Source organism: Symsagittifera roscoffensis, chromosome 1 (genome assembly GCF_963678635.1).
Source record: "Symsagittifera roscoffensis chromosome 1, txSymRosc1.1, whole genome shotgun sequence".
NCBI lineage: Eukaryota > Metazoa > Xenacoelomorpha > Acoela > Convolutidae > Symsagittifera > Symsagittifera roscoffensis.
In genome coordinates this window covers 81,034,504-81,049,833 of record NC_087062.1, presented here as the reverse complement: position 1 = coordinate 81,049,833, position 15,330 = coordinate 81,034,504, and the positions used below count along the sequence as shown (strand labels likewise).

General features: G+C 33.4%; 2 protein-coding genes across 9 annotated transcripts in view; one reads left to right on the top strand and one right to left on the bottom strand.

Moving 5' to 3' along the window:
- LOC134850866 (uncharacterized) overlaps nt 1-15,330 on the top strand; it is a 46,067-nt gene that overhangs the window by 8,988 nt on the left and 21,749 nt on the right. The window lies entirely within an intron of this gene.
- LOC134857088 (cAMP-dependent protein kinase catalytic subunit beta-like) lies at nt 397-3,077 on the bottom strand. Its single transcript, XM_063873447.1, has 7 exons — nt 2,966-3,077; nt 2,719-2,817; nt 2,146-2,228; nt 1,608-1,830; nt 1,245-1,367; nt 818-982; nt 397-559 (listed from the first exon to the last, which is right to left on the bottom strand). Exons 1-7 carry the CDS (start codon nt 3,032-3,034, stop codon nt 434-436), a joined length of 888 nt encoding a protein of 295 aa, XP_063729517.1. The 5' UTR covers nt 3,035-3,077; the 3' UTR covers nt 397-433.

The window sequence follows — 15,330 nt, the reverse complement described above, 5'->3', positions numbered from 1 at the left end:
AGGCCGTTCGCTGGTCCGCTGACAATTAAAGAAGATTTAATGTAAGTTGCCACAATGTCGAGGTTTAAAAAATCAGCTACATTTTTTCGACAACCCGGACATAAAAACTACTATCATGATTAAAAGCATTACTATAAAATTATAATAGTTCAGTTGTATTTGCAAAAAAACCCTTGCAATTACTAATAAATTTGCCAAATTATTTCAAACATTGAGATATAACTATATGCAAATCGAACTGAGTCGAGCAAATCTGAATTTGAAGTCTTTGGCGCAGCCTACCCGGTTCAATTTTTCCAATCTCGTAAGCTAAAGTTAAGGATCACCTGAAAAAAAAACGAAACACCAAAAATAGTGAAAAAATCTAGAACTTATTTCAACCCGGGTAGGCTTCAGCTTAGATTTTGAGTTTTTTGTCACTTATTGAAATAAATTAGAAGTCTCTGAACTCTCTTTCGAAGAGACATTGTTTGGACACATTGAGTGGAGGCTCGTCGTACTTGGCGAAGTTGCTGTCGTCTCCCGCGTGCTTGGTCTTCGGAACAAATGGAGGCTTCAGCTGAAAAAAAAACGAACCAATAAAATCTCTTATGATTCTGAGCATATTTCTGTTTTCGTCGTAGCCAAACAGGCCAAACTACTTTTGTCATAATAACTTTGGCCTCAATTTTCATCAGATTCGGCAAATCAATGTATGCAAAATTAACAACCTTTTTAAATATAGTTTTGCTCGCTTGCTATTTAAAATTAGTTCGGATATATAAATAATGTCAAAAACGATCAATAAGAGGGGCGTTGAAGCTGAAATGAGACTAGCCTTCTTCTGGTACATGGCAACATAGTCGACTGAGTTGAAGAACCTGTGGTTCTTGATGTCCAGGGACCCATTGCGTAACACCCCGAACCTCCGAGTGACGTCCACCTGCAGGATGTTCCTGATGAGGTCCTTCAGATCCGCCGAGAACCCACTGGGAAAGGTGTACTGCAGAAAAAATTATCGTACATTTGTTATCTAAACATTTTTTTTTGTTGCAGGTTTGTTTCGATTGAGGATTTCATAAAGGCGCACACAGTCACTTTTCGCACACAGTCAATTTTTTCGATATCTTGAGACCAAAGAGTTTGTGAAAAAGTCGGGAAAATGATAAAAGCTGACATTGTTCAGAAGTATTGAAAATATTTTTGAGACAAATCAAATTCGATAAAGTAGGTTTATTTTTGATATCTGGGTGTCTTTGTGTTACCTTTCCACCCACTATGAGTTCGTACATCTGTATGTGTTTGGGTGCTTCAAAGGGCGGTTTTCCAGCCGCCATCTCGTACATGAGAACCCCAAAAGACCACCAGTCCACACCCACTCCATAGCCCTTAAAAGAACAGCCACATATTTAGTGTAAAATTTGGGGAAGATCCCCCCTTAGTCCTTAGTTCTAACATATGACATCATCCATTTTCGGCCGGCCAGTCCTTAATTTAATCTAAAGCGTCCATACATCACTGCGCATTTGTGTCGTATACCAGTTAACTTAAGTCGGTTTGAAAAACTAGGGAGCAATTTGAACAAAGGGAGAGATCATAAAAGAATCAGTTTTAAAGTTTATACTCACTCTACTGAGGATAATTTCTGGAGCCAAGTATTCCGGAGTTCCACAGAGAGTCCAGGTGCGTCCAGATATCCTCTTGCAGAAGCCAAAGTCAGTCACTTTCACATACCCATGGTGGTCTATGAGGAGATTTTCTGGCTTCAAATCGCGGAAGATCAGGTTCATGAAGTGCAGGTACTCGAAGGCCATGAGAACCTGGGCGGCGTAAAACCGGGTTCTCACTTCTCTACACAACAAAAAATTCACTGAATCGGAGTTGTTTTTTTTTGCCATACAATTTTTTTTGTCTGAATTGAAGTGCGGTCTGTAAGAAGACAACCGCGTATTCATACTCGTCAGTAAAAGACAAACACTAAAATTAACCAATGAGAATCGAGACAAGGAAGCAAACGTACGAATTAAAAAACTTCTATTGCTTTGTTATCTGGATTCTGATTAGTTAATATAGTATTTGTCTACTTACTGACGAATATGAGTACGCTGTTGTTTACTTAATGCTACGTAACCTTCTGAATTGAAATTAATCTTAAGCTCTTCGAACCCAAATTTTCCCGATCGTCGTAGATGTGTGAACATTTCGCCACCGGAAACGAACTCAAGAGCAATGTAGAGATAGCTGTTATCCTAAAACCAAAAAACAAGCCTCAAAAATAAAAATCTTAAAAACAAAAGACAAGAGTTTGAAACATAATGGATTGTTCAATGGGGCATTTTTAATACAATAAGGGTCATTTTACAAGGATCGAAGCATGTTGAGTTAAAAAAAAACTCTCACCTCAATATTACTTCAGGTATTTTTAATAATAATAAGTGTGTTTTCTGCTATTGGTAGAGAATCTTTGAAAAGCTATCCAGCCTGTTCAAGCATAGACCGTGGTAGCCCTAAAGTTGGAGGTCAAGTGAGCGGTAGTCCTAACACACTTTCATTGCCATGGCACGGGATCGATCACACGATCTGACGATCTGAACGTGAACTTCCTACCACTATGTTAAGTGCCTCTTGCGACCAAAATATCGAATGCGGTACATGACATCGAAGGTTCAGTGGACATTTATAGACTTCTCTAAGTGCATGTGCAAAAATCGGCGGTGAACGTAGTTTGATGGAACTAGCCTTGAAAGCGAATGCCTGTCGCACTATGAAAGGAAACTGAATACAAGCTAGAATCTTTTTCTCCATTATCGTGTGGTCAATTTGCTTCAACTTCACAATCTAAAAAAAAAAACATTTTTTTTCTTCAAACTTTAAGGATTTTAGGATATTTGAATTTTTCGCCGAGTTGGGTGCCGCTAAACTTTCATAACTTATATTTGATCAAAACTATGTTAAAGCTAGGAAAACTGGGTGAAATTTGCTTTACCTTCTGTTTGTCGAGCAGTTTGATGGCGTAAAACTTGTCACTCTTAGAGGGCTTGTACTTTGCTAGCATCACTCTGCCGAAAGAACCGGTTCCCAGGGTCCGTTTCACATCAAACTCCGATAACTTCGCATTTCCCTACATGATAAAAGCCGTTAAAATTTTTACGAACCAAGGCTTTCTTGAGAGATTTAGATTAAAATAAAGATTCATATTACTTTGGGTGTTCTGATCCATTTTTTCTCAAACTCCTCTTTGGCTTTCCTCAAATACTGAATCCCTGAAACAAAGTTTAAACTAATTATTTCATCTGTGGACGTCTGGAACACTGAAATGGCCATGAAATTTGGAAACAGTTTCACCAGCTTTCACGCAGATTGGAAAAAAAATGTTGAAAAAAGTTAATCGTGAAACTTACATCTTTTGTTCGCCTCTCCCCTCGAGATGGCCTTTGGGTCTTTGTGCCCGCCTCCCCGCACCCTGCCTCTGAATTCAGGTGCCCATCAAATTAACTTAACTTCAATTGAATGCTAGATATCATTTCGACTGTGTTAATTTTTTTTTTGCATTTTTGACTACATTTGGATCCACATTTATCAACCAATTGTTTTGTTTTTTATATAACTCTAAATTTTTTTTTTCAAATTTGGCGAATATATATAAAAAAATCGTTAATTCTTTTCTAATAAACAGTTTTAAAAAGAGCCATTGAAAATCTTACCTATTAGGGGACCCCTTCGGGGACCCCTTCGGAGACCGGCCTCGACCCTGGGGAGACTTCCCGCCTCTGTTCGGGGAGGACTTGTTTCCGCCTTTGGGCGAACCTCTCTGGGGACTCCTAGGCGACTTATTGCGGTTGTTCGGTGATTTACCTCGAGGTGATTTATTTCGTGGGGATTTATTTCTGGGCGAGTTACCCCTGGGCGATTTTCGGCCAGGTGACTTTTTGTTGGGTGATTTTCCCCTACGCACATTTAGGTTGATTTTTCGGGGACTTTTAGGGGCCTTATTTTTATTTTTTGGCGACCTTTCACTGCGAAATTTTCCTTTCAAAGATTTTTCTCCCGGAGATTTTCCCCTTGGAGAATTTCGCTTCGGCGATTTGCCTTCAGGGGATTTCGCTCTCGGCGATTTTCCCTTAGGAGATTTTCTCCTTGGCGACTTTGCCTTAGGAGAATTTCTCCGTGGCGACTTTGCCTTAGAAGAATTTGTCCTTGGCGACCTTCCCTTATGAGAATTTCGACTAGGGCTCAGGGGTTTTCTTTTTGGAGATTTTTCCTGAGTTATATTGTTTTGCGGGTTTTTATTTTTGCGTATATTAGAGTTTGGTGATTTCTGGTCGCCTTTTTTCCTCGTAGCATTTGCTTTTGCAGACACATTTCTAGGAGGACTTTTGTTTGCCTTACTTCCCTTGCTTAAAATTAACTCGGCTCTTTTCCAGGCTTCTGCTCTTTTCAATAAGAAATTGTTTATTAAAACTTTGTTTTATTGTTTAAAAACGCCTTTAAAACCTTCATTTAAAAAACGTAAAATTTTTTGTCGTTTAATAAAACAAAGTGATCGAAAGTATAAGTCACAATTCACGAAGCGCAAAACTGGATAAGAGCCAAAGTTTGAATATATGGACTTTTTTTGTCCTAGTCTGTAAACATGCCAACAATCTATCTAGCAAATACTAATTGAGCATTTAAGCTGCCTAAGAAATCACTCAAAGTACATATTTAAACCTGAGCCCCTGAATTTAAATTTTGAGGAACTGGAAACAACTAAAACGAATTGGGTTTGGCTTGGCTCATAGCATCAATTTCTCATGACGAAAAAATCAACTAGGCACAATTATGTTTAAAGGGCACAGAATTGACAAAAAAATATATATTTTTTATTCGAACGCAGTTGATCGCATACCTCAAATGTTAGATTTTTTTTTCACTGGGTTCAGCTAAAATAACCATCAATAAGGTATTGGGACATCTCTTCTATCTACTTCTACAAAGAAAAACAAAAAAAAAGAATTGGAAGCGATAATAGGACTTAATCTTTTCGAATATCCCAAATTTCAACGGCTCTTTTCCTTTTTTAATCTCTAGTTAAAATTGGTTTAAATGTTCGATTTAAATTGGCTCTTTTCCAGTCCACTTCGTCAGTCTCTGAAGCACTTCTTTTTCATTACTTTTGAATTCATTACATGATTGGGCGAATGACATGACGCTATAACTACCCGCTCTGGAGTTCAATGAGAAATAATAGATTATAATGAATTATAAAATGAAAGAAAAATCCATTATAATGGTTTATAATTACACTTTTAGGTGGACACTTTTGCAATAAAACGTAGCCTTCTTTTATTGAAAAAGCAATCGTTTCATAACACAAGCTCCGCTAATAGGTTAACAAGAAGAACCAAAAAATAATAATTGAAAAAGAAAAAATAAATGAACGAAGTCAAAAGACAAACAGAATTGCTAAAACTTCACCAAATAGTACAATGAGATGTCACCATTTCAAGCTTGAGCCATGAGAACCCTTCAACACACCGAATATTTTGAAGAAACAAAAACAAATGTTAGTTTTGCGGTATACAATAGCAATTTTTTTTTTCAAAAAAAAAAACAATTTAAGAAGACGAACATTTAAAAGCCTTCATAAATTAAAAAGCGAGACAACTTTATTGACTGTAAGAAAAATCAAAAAACAAAACAAAGGTAGAACAAAACGAGTACGGTTAAGGGTCGTTTCCGTTACAACCGCGTTCAAATCTTTAGCCCAACAAGGGTAAAATCTCAGTGTGATTGCTAAAGTGACTCTTCTTCCTTCCCCCACCTACCACTTTTTACAAGCATATGAACATGACTTTTTTGTTCCGACCATTGAAAATGGGGAGGAACTTTGGATTCGGGTGTGTTTTAGTTTTTTTTGTTTTCGACACAAAATCAGCTACCACAAATAATCATCAAACAAGGTTGAGTGATATATCATGTTAAAGCCTTTTCAGTCGTGATTCGAACGTCATTAAAAATTTTGCTTTTTGCTCTAATTTTTGATTTTGGTTCTAATTTCGCACTATTTAGTGAGACATTTATTAATTGCAATAGCTTATTTAAGCTTAATTTAAGCCGTGAAAACTTAGTTTTACTCTGATAAAGGTAGTTTTTGGAGTTTTTTAGCGCAATTTTGGGAATCAAAAACTTGAAAATTCAAAAGTTTTCGGCAAAAAAATTTGGAAAAATGTTTGAATTTTTTTTCTAAATTTTTTGTTTGTTTTTTTTTGTCATTTTTCTTCAAAAACTGTTTTCCAATTCAATTATTTTACTATTGCCCGGGTTGACAAAAAATGCTTATTTTACAATTCGATACTATGGAAAAAATGCTTATCATACGATTCCATTCAATTCCATAGAATAAAAAAAATCGTATGAAAATTACATGATAACCATTTTTTCCATACAATGGAATTGTATGATAGCCATTTTTTCGATTAAGTGGAATTGTATGATAGATGTTTTTGCCTTAAACCAAAAAGTTGTTTTTTTGTTTCTAATTTTATTTTCTGAAACAATTTGAGTTCTGTTTGCAACCGAACCCAAGTGACAAAGACCTTGGTTACTCAAAGTACTAAAAGCTGGACGGTCTTGCTTTTACAATGCATAGAAAACGACCTGAATTGTCTTCGGGCTGTCTTTCACAAATGATATAACAAAAGTAACAAACTCATTAATGTAAAAAAGCCAATATTATTAAGGATTACGTTATGCACACAAAAAATTAAATTTTGCATGCAAATTTTTTTTTTTCGGAAAGTGTTTGTTTGCGTAGAAAATTCGATTTGCGGTTGAAAAAAAATTTGGGGCAAATTTTCAAAATTACTTGTGTCGCGGCTAAAATTTTGTTTATCGAAAAAATGTTTATCACACCATTTTCATAGAATGGAAATCGTATGATAAACATTTTTTGTCAAAAAAATGGAAAAAAATGTGCCAACTTGATCTAACTCAATCAGAAAACGAACGAAGCTCATTTAAACTTACAAAAAAATTCTTTTTAAAGGTTTTGCTGAAAAAAAATCAATGAAAAAATGCTTATCATACAATTTTCATAACCAAAAATCCGTTAGGATAATTAATTTTTCCATAGAATCCATGCATGGAATTGTATGATAAGACATTTTTTGTATTGAATTGTATGATAAGCGTTTTTTCTATGGAGGTCAACCCGGGTACTCTCAAAAATGCCTAAGTTCTATTTTTCTTGTTCAGAACATGCAGAAAAAAAACGAAACCAATTTGAGAAAACATTTTTGTATTTTTAAAGACTGTGGTCGGAACATTCTGTGCTACTTGCGCAGTAACCGGTAATCCTTGTTTACATTGTCCGAGTATTGTAAAAAGTGGCATGATGATAATCATTTTTGTCTTCAAATCCCAGCTTGAGAAATGATTCGTTACACCACGAAATTCATTCTGAATCGAGATGGATAGAGGGAAAGAAAAAGAACCGCCTTACGAAATAAACCACTCTAGTTGTTACAAGGCTGTTAGGCTATAATAGGAATACTCAGGCCAGTTTTGTCTGGACACTAAAGAGACATTAAAAAAAATACAATTCAAACTTCGACAAAACAAGGTTTTAATCTCATACCATACTTCAGCCCTTTGAGTTTTGTTTCACGTCCCTAAAATAAGTACCGAAAAAATACACGAATGTCATAATTTCTTCACGCCCTTTTGAGGAGTGGTCAGATCAAAACAAAAAAAAAAGAGAACGAAAAACGCTGCCTATTGGAACCAGTTCTGAACTAGTATTTATAAAGCAATTTTATTATTGATCAAACTATCACTATAAAATAATACTAACTAACCAATCATATTCCATCTCTAAAATTGACACTTATTTGTAAGTGCTGAAACTACTTGTAGTTTCAGCACCAGAACAAGTTGAATAAGTCTTTGAATACAGTTGTTCTCCTTCTGGGTAAACTCCGAGAACTATTTCGCGAAAACCAGTATACACTAGATCTACTGAGACTAGGAGATATAAGAGTAAGATTAAGATTGGTATTAGACTAATCTTAGACTAATTCCGGCCGAAAATAAGATATCGTGACGAACAGACGGTGTACCTTATCTGAAATTACTCTATGAGTACAGGCCAAAGGTCATAACTCATCTGGTGCGACTGGATAAATTATTCTTTTGAAAACCACTTTCAAGTTTTATTAAAACCAAATGAAACACAAAAAAGTCGAAAGTCAAACCCAAAACAAATTATTCTACTTTTGAAAAAAGGACACAACAAAAACAAAAAAGAGAAAAACTGTAATGAAAATGTAACAAAAGTTTGAACGTATAAAGAGACTCTGCATAAAGAGACCATAAAATATAGCCCACTCCTGGCCTCACCAACCAGAGGGACGTCCTGAGCATGCTCTACAGCCGGCCTAGCCCACCGCGCTACAACCACGCTTTATCACCCACACTCTATTTTTGCAGAGAGATGCTCTAGTGTGAGCGACTCTTTTAAAGTAACCAAACTAAAATAAAAACGCTTTTGCGATAACAATTAATAATAAGTCATAACTAAAAAATTAACGAAGAAGAAGAAATTATATAAATGCAGTAAGTAAATATTTCTTATAGCCCCAGGATCGAGCAGCAAAGGAGATGACAACCCGACTACATTCCAACTCTCGTTTCCAGTTGGCCTATTTGACTAAACTTGTCGCATTTGCCTGTTTTCTATTTTTTTCTTTAGATTTTTTTTATCACACTAACAGAAAAAAACGACACTATTTTAAAAAGAAACTGTAATTTTTTAAGAGTATGGTTGTTTATTGGAACAATGCTACTGGCACAGTAATCTTGCACAGTAATCGCTTGTTTTTGTTCTAAATTGAAATTCAAAAATGGCAAAAAAGAAAAGAGACGATTTTTTTGCTCAGGGCTTTAGTGAAAAAGTTTTCAAAAAACATGTAGTTACTCACTGCAGAATCAAACATCTTTTGCGAACTGATTTACAAAATAAAAAAAAGAAAATCTGGAAATCTGGTAGCTGTGATTAAGCAAGAAAACTATTTTTCTGAGACGTAGCTATTAGCTGCTTCGGAAAATAGTTAATTACAGCTTATTTTAAATCAGTAGCGCCATTTCTACTAAATAATTTCGAATTTGTCCTTCCATCCCAGTTTTCATATTTTATTTTTCTTGTGGTTGTTTTACATGTTATTGTAGCTAAACGCGTGAAAAAAAAAACTGGTTCGCAATTATTCAGTTTGTTCTTTTCCATTTCACCACACATTTCATTTCCTTTTTCTTAGAAGTCATACGTGTTATTATGGCTGAATGCATGATGTTACGTTGTAAATTATAAAGAAAAAATTGTTAAAAATATTTTGTTTGATCGCCAGGCAAAGATTCATCAATCACATTTGAAAAAAGTAAAAAAAAAATCAAATTTAAATTTTAAAATGTCGGGGAAGTGAAAAAGAGCTGTTTAATCATCATGTCAAGATTCACTGTTTTTTAACAACAATAAAAAAAAGCTTTGCAACACTTATGATACAACTCAACATATTGCATTATGCATCGTTCGTGGAAAAACTTTACTTTGTAAAATTTTTAAGACCCCTCCTACTGAAGCAGTCAAAAACATTGAAATATTAGCCCCAGAAACTACGCATCATAAGTTGATTAAGCCAGTATAACATAAGCTGAACCCGTTTAAACGAAAAAAAAACTTCAGAATAAAATTCAATTATAGCAAAAACTATTTGAATCGAAAATTATTTAAAAAACAAGCTTTAGAAACAAACAGCTTGAAGCGCAGTAGAAGGCCGGATAGATTGTTTCTCTTCCCTCAATTCTGGTCGTCAAGTTTTTCCAGAGGGCCTCCTTAACTTTATTTTAACGAGATCCCTTTTTGGCAGACCAACACCAAAAATTTATTAGTGGCGCCTTTGGCGCCAGTATTACTATATTTGAGGGGAGAGCGCGCGACAAAAACGTAATTTTTTTGCACAGCTATGTTTTTAAACATGCTCAAAACGTCATTTTAGCCTGTTTTTTTTCAAATGTTTGCACCTAAAAAAGTTCGACAACTTTTAATTTTTTTTCTTCGAAAAACCCACTCTTGAAAAATTTCAGCACATGCTACCCTTAAAACGCGTGCCAGATAATATAAATTGCATTTGAAAAAAAACACGGAAAATAAGCCGAAAAAACAGGAAATTGAAAGGTAGGGAAAAAGCCATAACTTCTTCTAAAACTAAACTTTGAGTCAATTTTTCTGACATTTAGCGTTTTTTTAATTCGTCTTATCGAAAAAGACTGAACGGCTTTAAGATATTAAGATAAACCACTCGATTTTATCTGAATTTAATTTTTGATCTAATTGTGCATTCAAAAATATCTAGATTAGAAAACTCTAGCACCAAATATAGCACACAAGGATAGCATGGAAAACTAGCCGACAATAAATGAGATAAAATCAGCAGAAAAAACGGATTTTTTGTCAAAAAAATTGATCCACCGAAATTTTTATATTTTTGTCTTTAATAAATGTTCTAGGTTACGAAAAATGAGCATTTTTCACCCAATCCCCCATTTCAATTTTTCCAATTTCTCACTTGTTCGTGGAGTTATTATGACTGAATGCGTAATGTTACGATATAAGGTATGTTGAACAAATGTAAATAAAAAAGTTAGGTAGCTAACCATGCGAAATTCCACTTCAATATTACAACAAAAAAAATAGTTTTTCCAAACTGAAAATCAAATGTGGGGGGGGGGGGGAGGAGTAAAAAGAGCAAAACACTCAAACGCTCAGACCCAAATTTGTTTTCACGCACTGCAGGTCTATGCAAAATAGGGTGACTAAGCTAATAATTCCAGGCTTTAAGCCGGCAAAAAATTAGCTAAAAAAATCGGACAATTCAGTTTTTCCCAAAAAAACTCAATTTGTACAAAATTAAACCTGAATCAGCCGGGCATCGAAAACAAGACCATTGGATCGGGTGGAAAACCGCACCGGTTAATTCTGGACCAATTGAGAAGGATTCTGGAAGCAATGGTTCAACATTTAAGCGAGTTCATCTTTTTACAGATATGTAAGAAAAATTTTTTAGGTTAAAAAGTCTAGTTCACGATAACAATACGCTTGCTCTCGCAAATGTTGTACTGATAGCTTTTAAAACATATAAACTTTTCTCGACAGAATATACAAAACATAAAAGTCGACAGAAACACCCTATATAAAAATAACTACGTCAAACCGGCTCTTTTCCAGTTCCCCCCCTTTGTTAAATTACAAAACGAGATGTTCAAAAGTTGTTCACACGGCAATTTTCATGTTCGAAAGGTTGTGAAAATTTGTTCAGCTGTTCACGCTGACACGTTTTAATGCAGTTTATAACATTAAAAATTATTTTAAAAAGACTTTAATCTAATGAATTTCAGAAAAAATGAAAGGGGGGAACTGGAAAAGAGCCGTCAAACCTTGTTCAAAGCATAATTCGAAAAAATACTGAGGCCCTTTCATCTTCCCCTACCCCAAAGTTCAATTTGATTTTTGAAAAAGTGATTTAACACAATCACAATGCAATGAAATTGGACATGGTGAACAAACTTGGGCTCTTTTCCAGTCCCCCCTTTCAAATTCAACTTTGAAAAGCTTATTTAACCTTGTCATAATGCAATGAAATTTGGCGTGGTGAACAATTTGACAATTCTGAACAGATTTTTTCTTCATACTTTACAGCGTAACATCACGCGTTTAGCCGTAATAACACGTAAAACAAAAAAAACTCGGTATTTTGAAAGAGGGGGAAACTGGAAAAGAGCCAATTCTCCGCTTACGCGTTAATAGCGCGAAATATATCGCGCGTTAATTGTCCCAAATTGGCCAAAATGGCAATTTTTAAACCCCCATAACTTTACGAAAAATGATCACAGGTGAAATATCTTTTCAAATTTGAGCTCAGGACAACACTACCTTTTGAATGATATAAAAAAATTACGTCCAAAATGGCTAGTTAAAAAGTCGAAATTTGTCTGAAGAAAAAAACCCAACCCGAGCACAAATATTCCGTTACTTTCGTATCGAAAGTTGGAACAACAAGAGGAAACCCAATGGTGTAAAACTAATTTTTACAGTTTGAAGTTCTATTTATTATAACACTTACTCGCTGGCTTTAAGCGTTCAAAGTAATGCTAAAGTGTAAAACAACATGTCCGATTAACTCGACACGTAGAAGTCATTTTGAATGATGACCGAAGAAGCTTTGAAATGCATAGCACCCAACCCATTCTGATCAATTAATTTGCAAAAAAATAAAAAATTAAAAAAATTAAAACACTTTAGAATTATTTAGGTCAAAAAATTTTTGAAAAGCATCATCAACGAGAATGAACTTCATAGTTCATAGATTACTCACAAGGTATTAAAATTTTTGATAACTTTGAAAAAACTCACCGTTGAAAAGACAAAACGAGGAACCCCAATTTCGCCAGCTTATTTCTCAGAAAATTAATTATAGAAACTTAAAAAACTGCACTCTAGTTAACTTGTCTATGAGTTTCAAGCTAACTACTACCTTGTAAAAATTTTGTTTGTACCATTCTAAGCCAAAATTTTCAGAAAAAAATTTTTTGATTGAAATTAGGGAACCGCAGAGGATAACTCTCCTAAAAGTTATACTTGCTTGAACTTTTTCAAAATCAAAAACAGTTTCTCAAAGTGGTTGCTGAAAACTGGTGCTGGCAAATTTATCTTTGGGGCAAACTTACCCTTACAAAAAATACTGAGAAAAAAAAGTGCACGTAATCTAACGGTTGAATTAATTTGAAAATTCCGTTTCTCATGTCATTGTGAATTTCGTGCTTCTTTATTTCTCGAATTACTAAAACAAATATCATTTGACAATTGAAATTATTTTTTTTCTACTGCTGCAAATGCTCTCAAAGAGGAGCCGTTGATCAAGGTTTTTTCTCAGAATAGGAAAACTTTTCTGAAAATCAGCTTTCGAAATTACATTAGGTTTAATAAAATAGGTCAAAATTGCGTTTCCAAACTCTCCCAAAACACAAAAAGGACTGGTTTTGCCAAAATTGTTCTTTTAGGTCATTTTTGGGAAGTTTTTTCAGAAGTATTTTTGGAGCGCTCTTTGCCTCAGATGTGGTAAACAAGGGTGCCAGAAGCAGAAATTTTAGGGTAGGTCTCAAAACAATGCCAAAGAGAGACTCTTTGGGTAGTCAAGGGATCGAATCCTTGAAAAGGGGACATTTCTCAATGAATCTGCTTACTTTCTCAATGAATCTGCTACTGGTTGAAAGCAACAATTTTTGCTTCTTCTAAACCATTTAAGCGTGGGTGAGTGAGAAAGGAGAATTCTCCCGATTTAATTGATTAAATAGTTGTTCCGACCATTGAAAATAGAGAAGAACTTTGTATTCGGATGTTTTAGTTTTTTTCTTTTTGTTTTCACGCAAAATCAGGTACCGAATCGAGAAATCAGGTACCGAGTCGAGAAAAACCGGTTTGACGTTTTGATTTGACCGGTTTGGTTTGACCGTTTTGTTTCGAGCAAAAAAGCGAGCGAGCAGTATTATTATGGTTGAAAAGCTTATAACATAGGCGCTACGCCCAATACACCGAAGGCATAAAAACTGAAGCAAAAACCAAACAACTTGAACAACCAATAATTGAAGAATAACAGTTCTAGAACAAAAAATTGAAAATCAATTTTTGCTTTTAACTACATAGCTAAGAAGTAAAACATCAAATTTCACAATCAAACAACAAAGACGCTAACTAAATAAATAAATAAATAAACGAACAAACCAACAAATGAACGAACAAACCAAAAATAAATAAACATAAATAAATAAATGAATAAATAAATACATACATGAATAATAAATAAAAGCAAAACTAAATGAAAGAAAATAATTAAATAAATATAGCAATAAATATCAACGAACAAACAAAACACACCTGATAAATAAATAAACAATAAAAAAATAAATCAATACATAAATAAATAAATACATACATAAATAAATAAATAAATAAATAAATAAACGCAAAACTGAAATGTACAAATAATTAAATTAACATGAAAAAATATATATCTCATGAACAAATAACCAGACAAACAGACCCATAATATAAATAAATGAAAGTAAATGAATTAAATAAATACACATACATAAATAATAAAAGCAAAACTAAATGAAAGAAAGAATAATTAAATAAATATAGAAATAAATATCAACAAATAAACAAAACACACCTGATAAATAAATAAGCAATAAAAAAATAAATCAATACATAAATAAATAAATAAATACATAAATGAATACATAAATAAATAAATATATAAATAAATAAAAGCAAAAGTGAAATGTACAAATAATTAAATAGACATGAAAAAATATATATGAACAAATAACCAAACAAACAGACCCATAATATGAATAAATAAAAATAAATAAATGAAATAAATACACATACATAAATAATAAAAGCAAAACTAAATGAAAGAAAGAATAATTAAATAAATATAGAAATAAATATCAACAAATAAACAAAACACACCTGATAAATAAATAAGCAATAAAAAAATAAATCAATACATAAATAAATAAATAAATACATAAATAAATACATAAATAAATAAATAAATAAATAAACAAAACACGTGATAAAAATAAACAAAAATATTTATGTACATACATAAATTATAAATAAATATAAGCAAACTAAACATAATTAAATAAATAGAAGAACAGATAATTAAATAAATAAAGATGAACAAATAAAGAAACAAACATACGCAATCACGTGACATAGCGCGATATAGTCTAGCCCACATGATAATTGATAACTGTGGACGTTATTTGTCGACACTTGACAACAGACAACATTAAAAAAAAAACCCGTTACACGATACCATAACACCTTGACTAAAGTCTTCGGTGTAAATAGCCTAAATTGAAACGTAAACAAATAGCTGTACATGGATAACGTTAGTTTGTTTTGAGCTTTGTAACCCATTTTTGGAATCAGTTTTTCAAAAATTCAAAAAACTGCAAAAAACTTGAAAAACTTTTCGATAATTTTTCAAAATGTTTTTTTCGTTTTTCTAGGTAATTTCCAAAAAAATTTTTTTTCTGTATTTCAGTATGGTTGTCAAATAGACCTAACCCCAATTTTTTTATACCCAGTTTTTTTTACTTGATATACCTAATACACTACGCCGAAAAAAAAACGTCAATAAGACAAAAGTTTGAAAAAAAAATGTTGTCTTTTTTTAAGACTAGGGTCAGAACAATCTGTGCTACTTGCACAGTAACCGGCTGTCCTTGTTTTTATATGTT

Bases quoted from the DNA above. Each gene is read 5' to 3' on its own strand.
- LOC134857088 (XM_063873447.1), bottom strand. From the start codon at position 3,034: ATGCTAGCAAAGTACAAGCCCTCTAAGAGTGACAAGTTTTACGCCATC. The intron at 1,368-1,607 runs GTGAGTATAAAC...TGTTCTTTTAAG, and splicing joins CAGAAATTATCCTCAGTAGA to GGCTATGGAGTGGGTGTGGA. The intron at 983-1,244 runs GTAACACAAAGA...TTTTTTCTGCAG, and splicing joins AACTCATAGTGGGTGGAAAG to TACACCTTTCCCAGTGGGTT.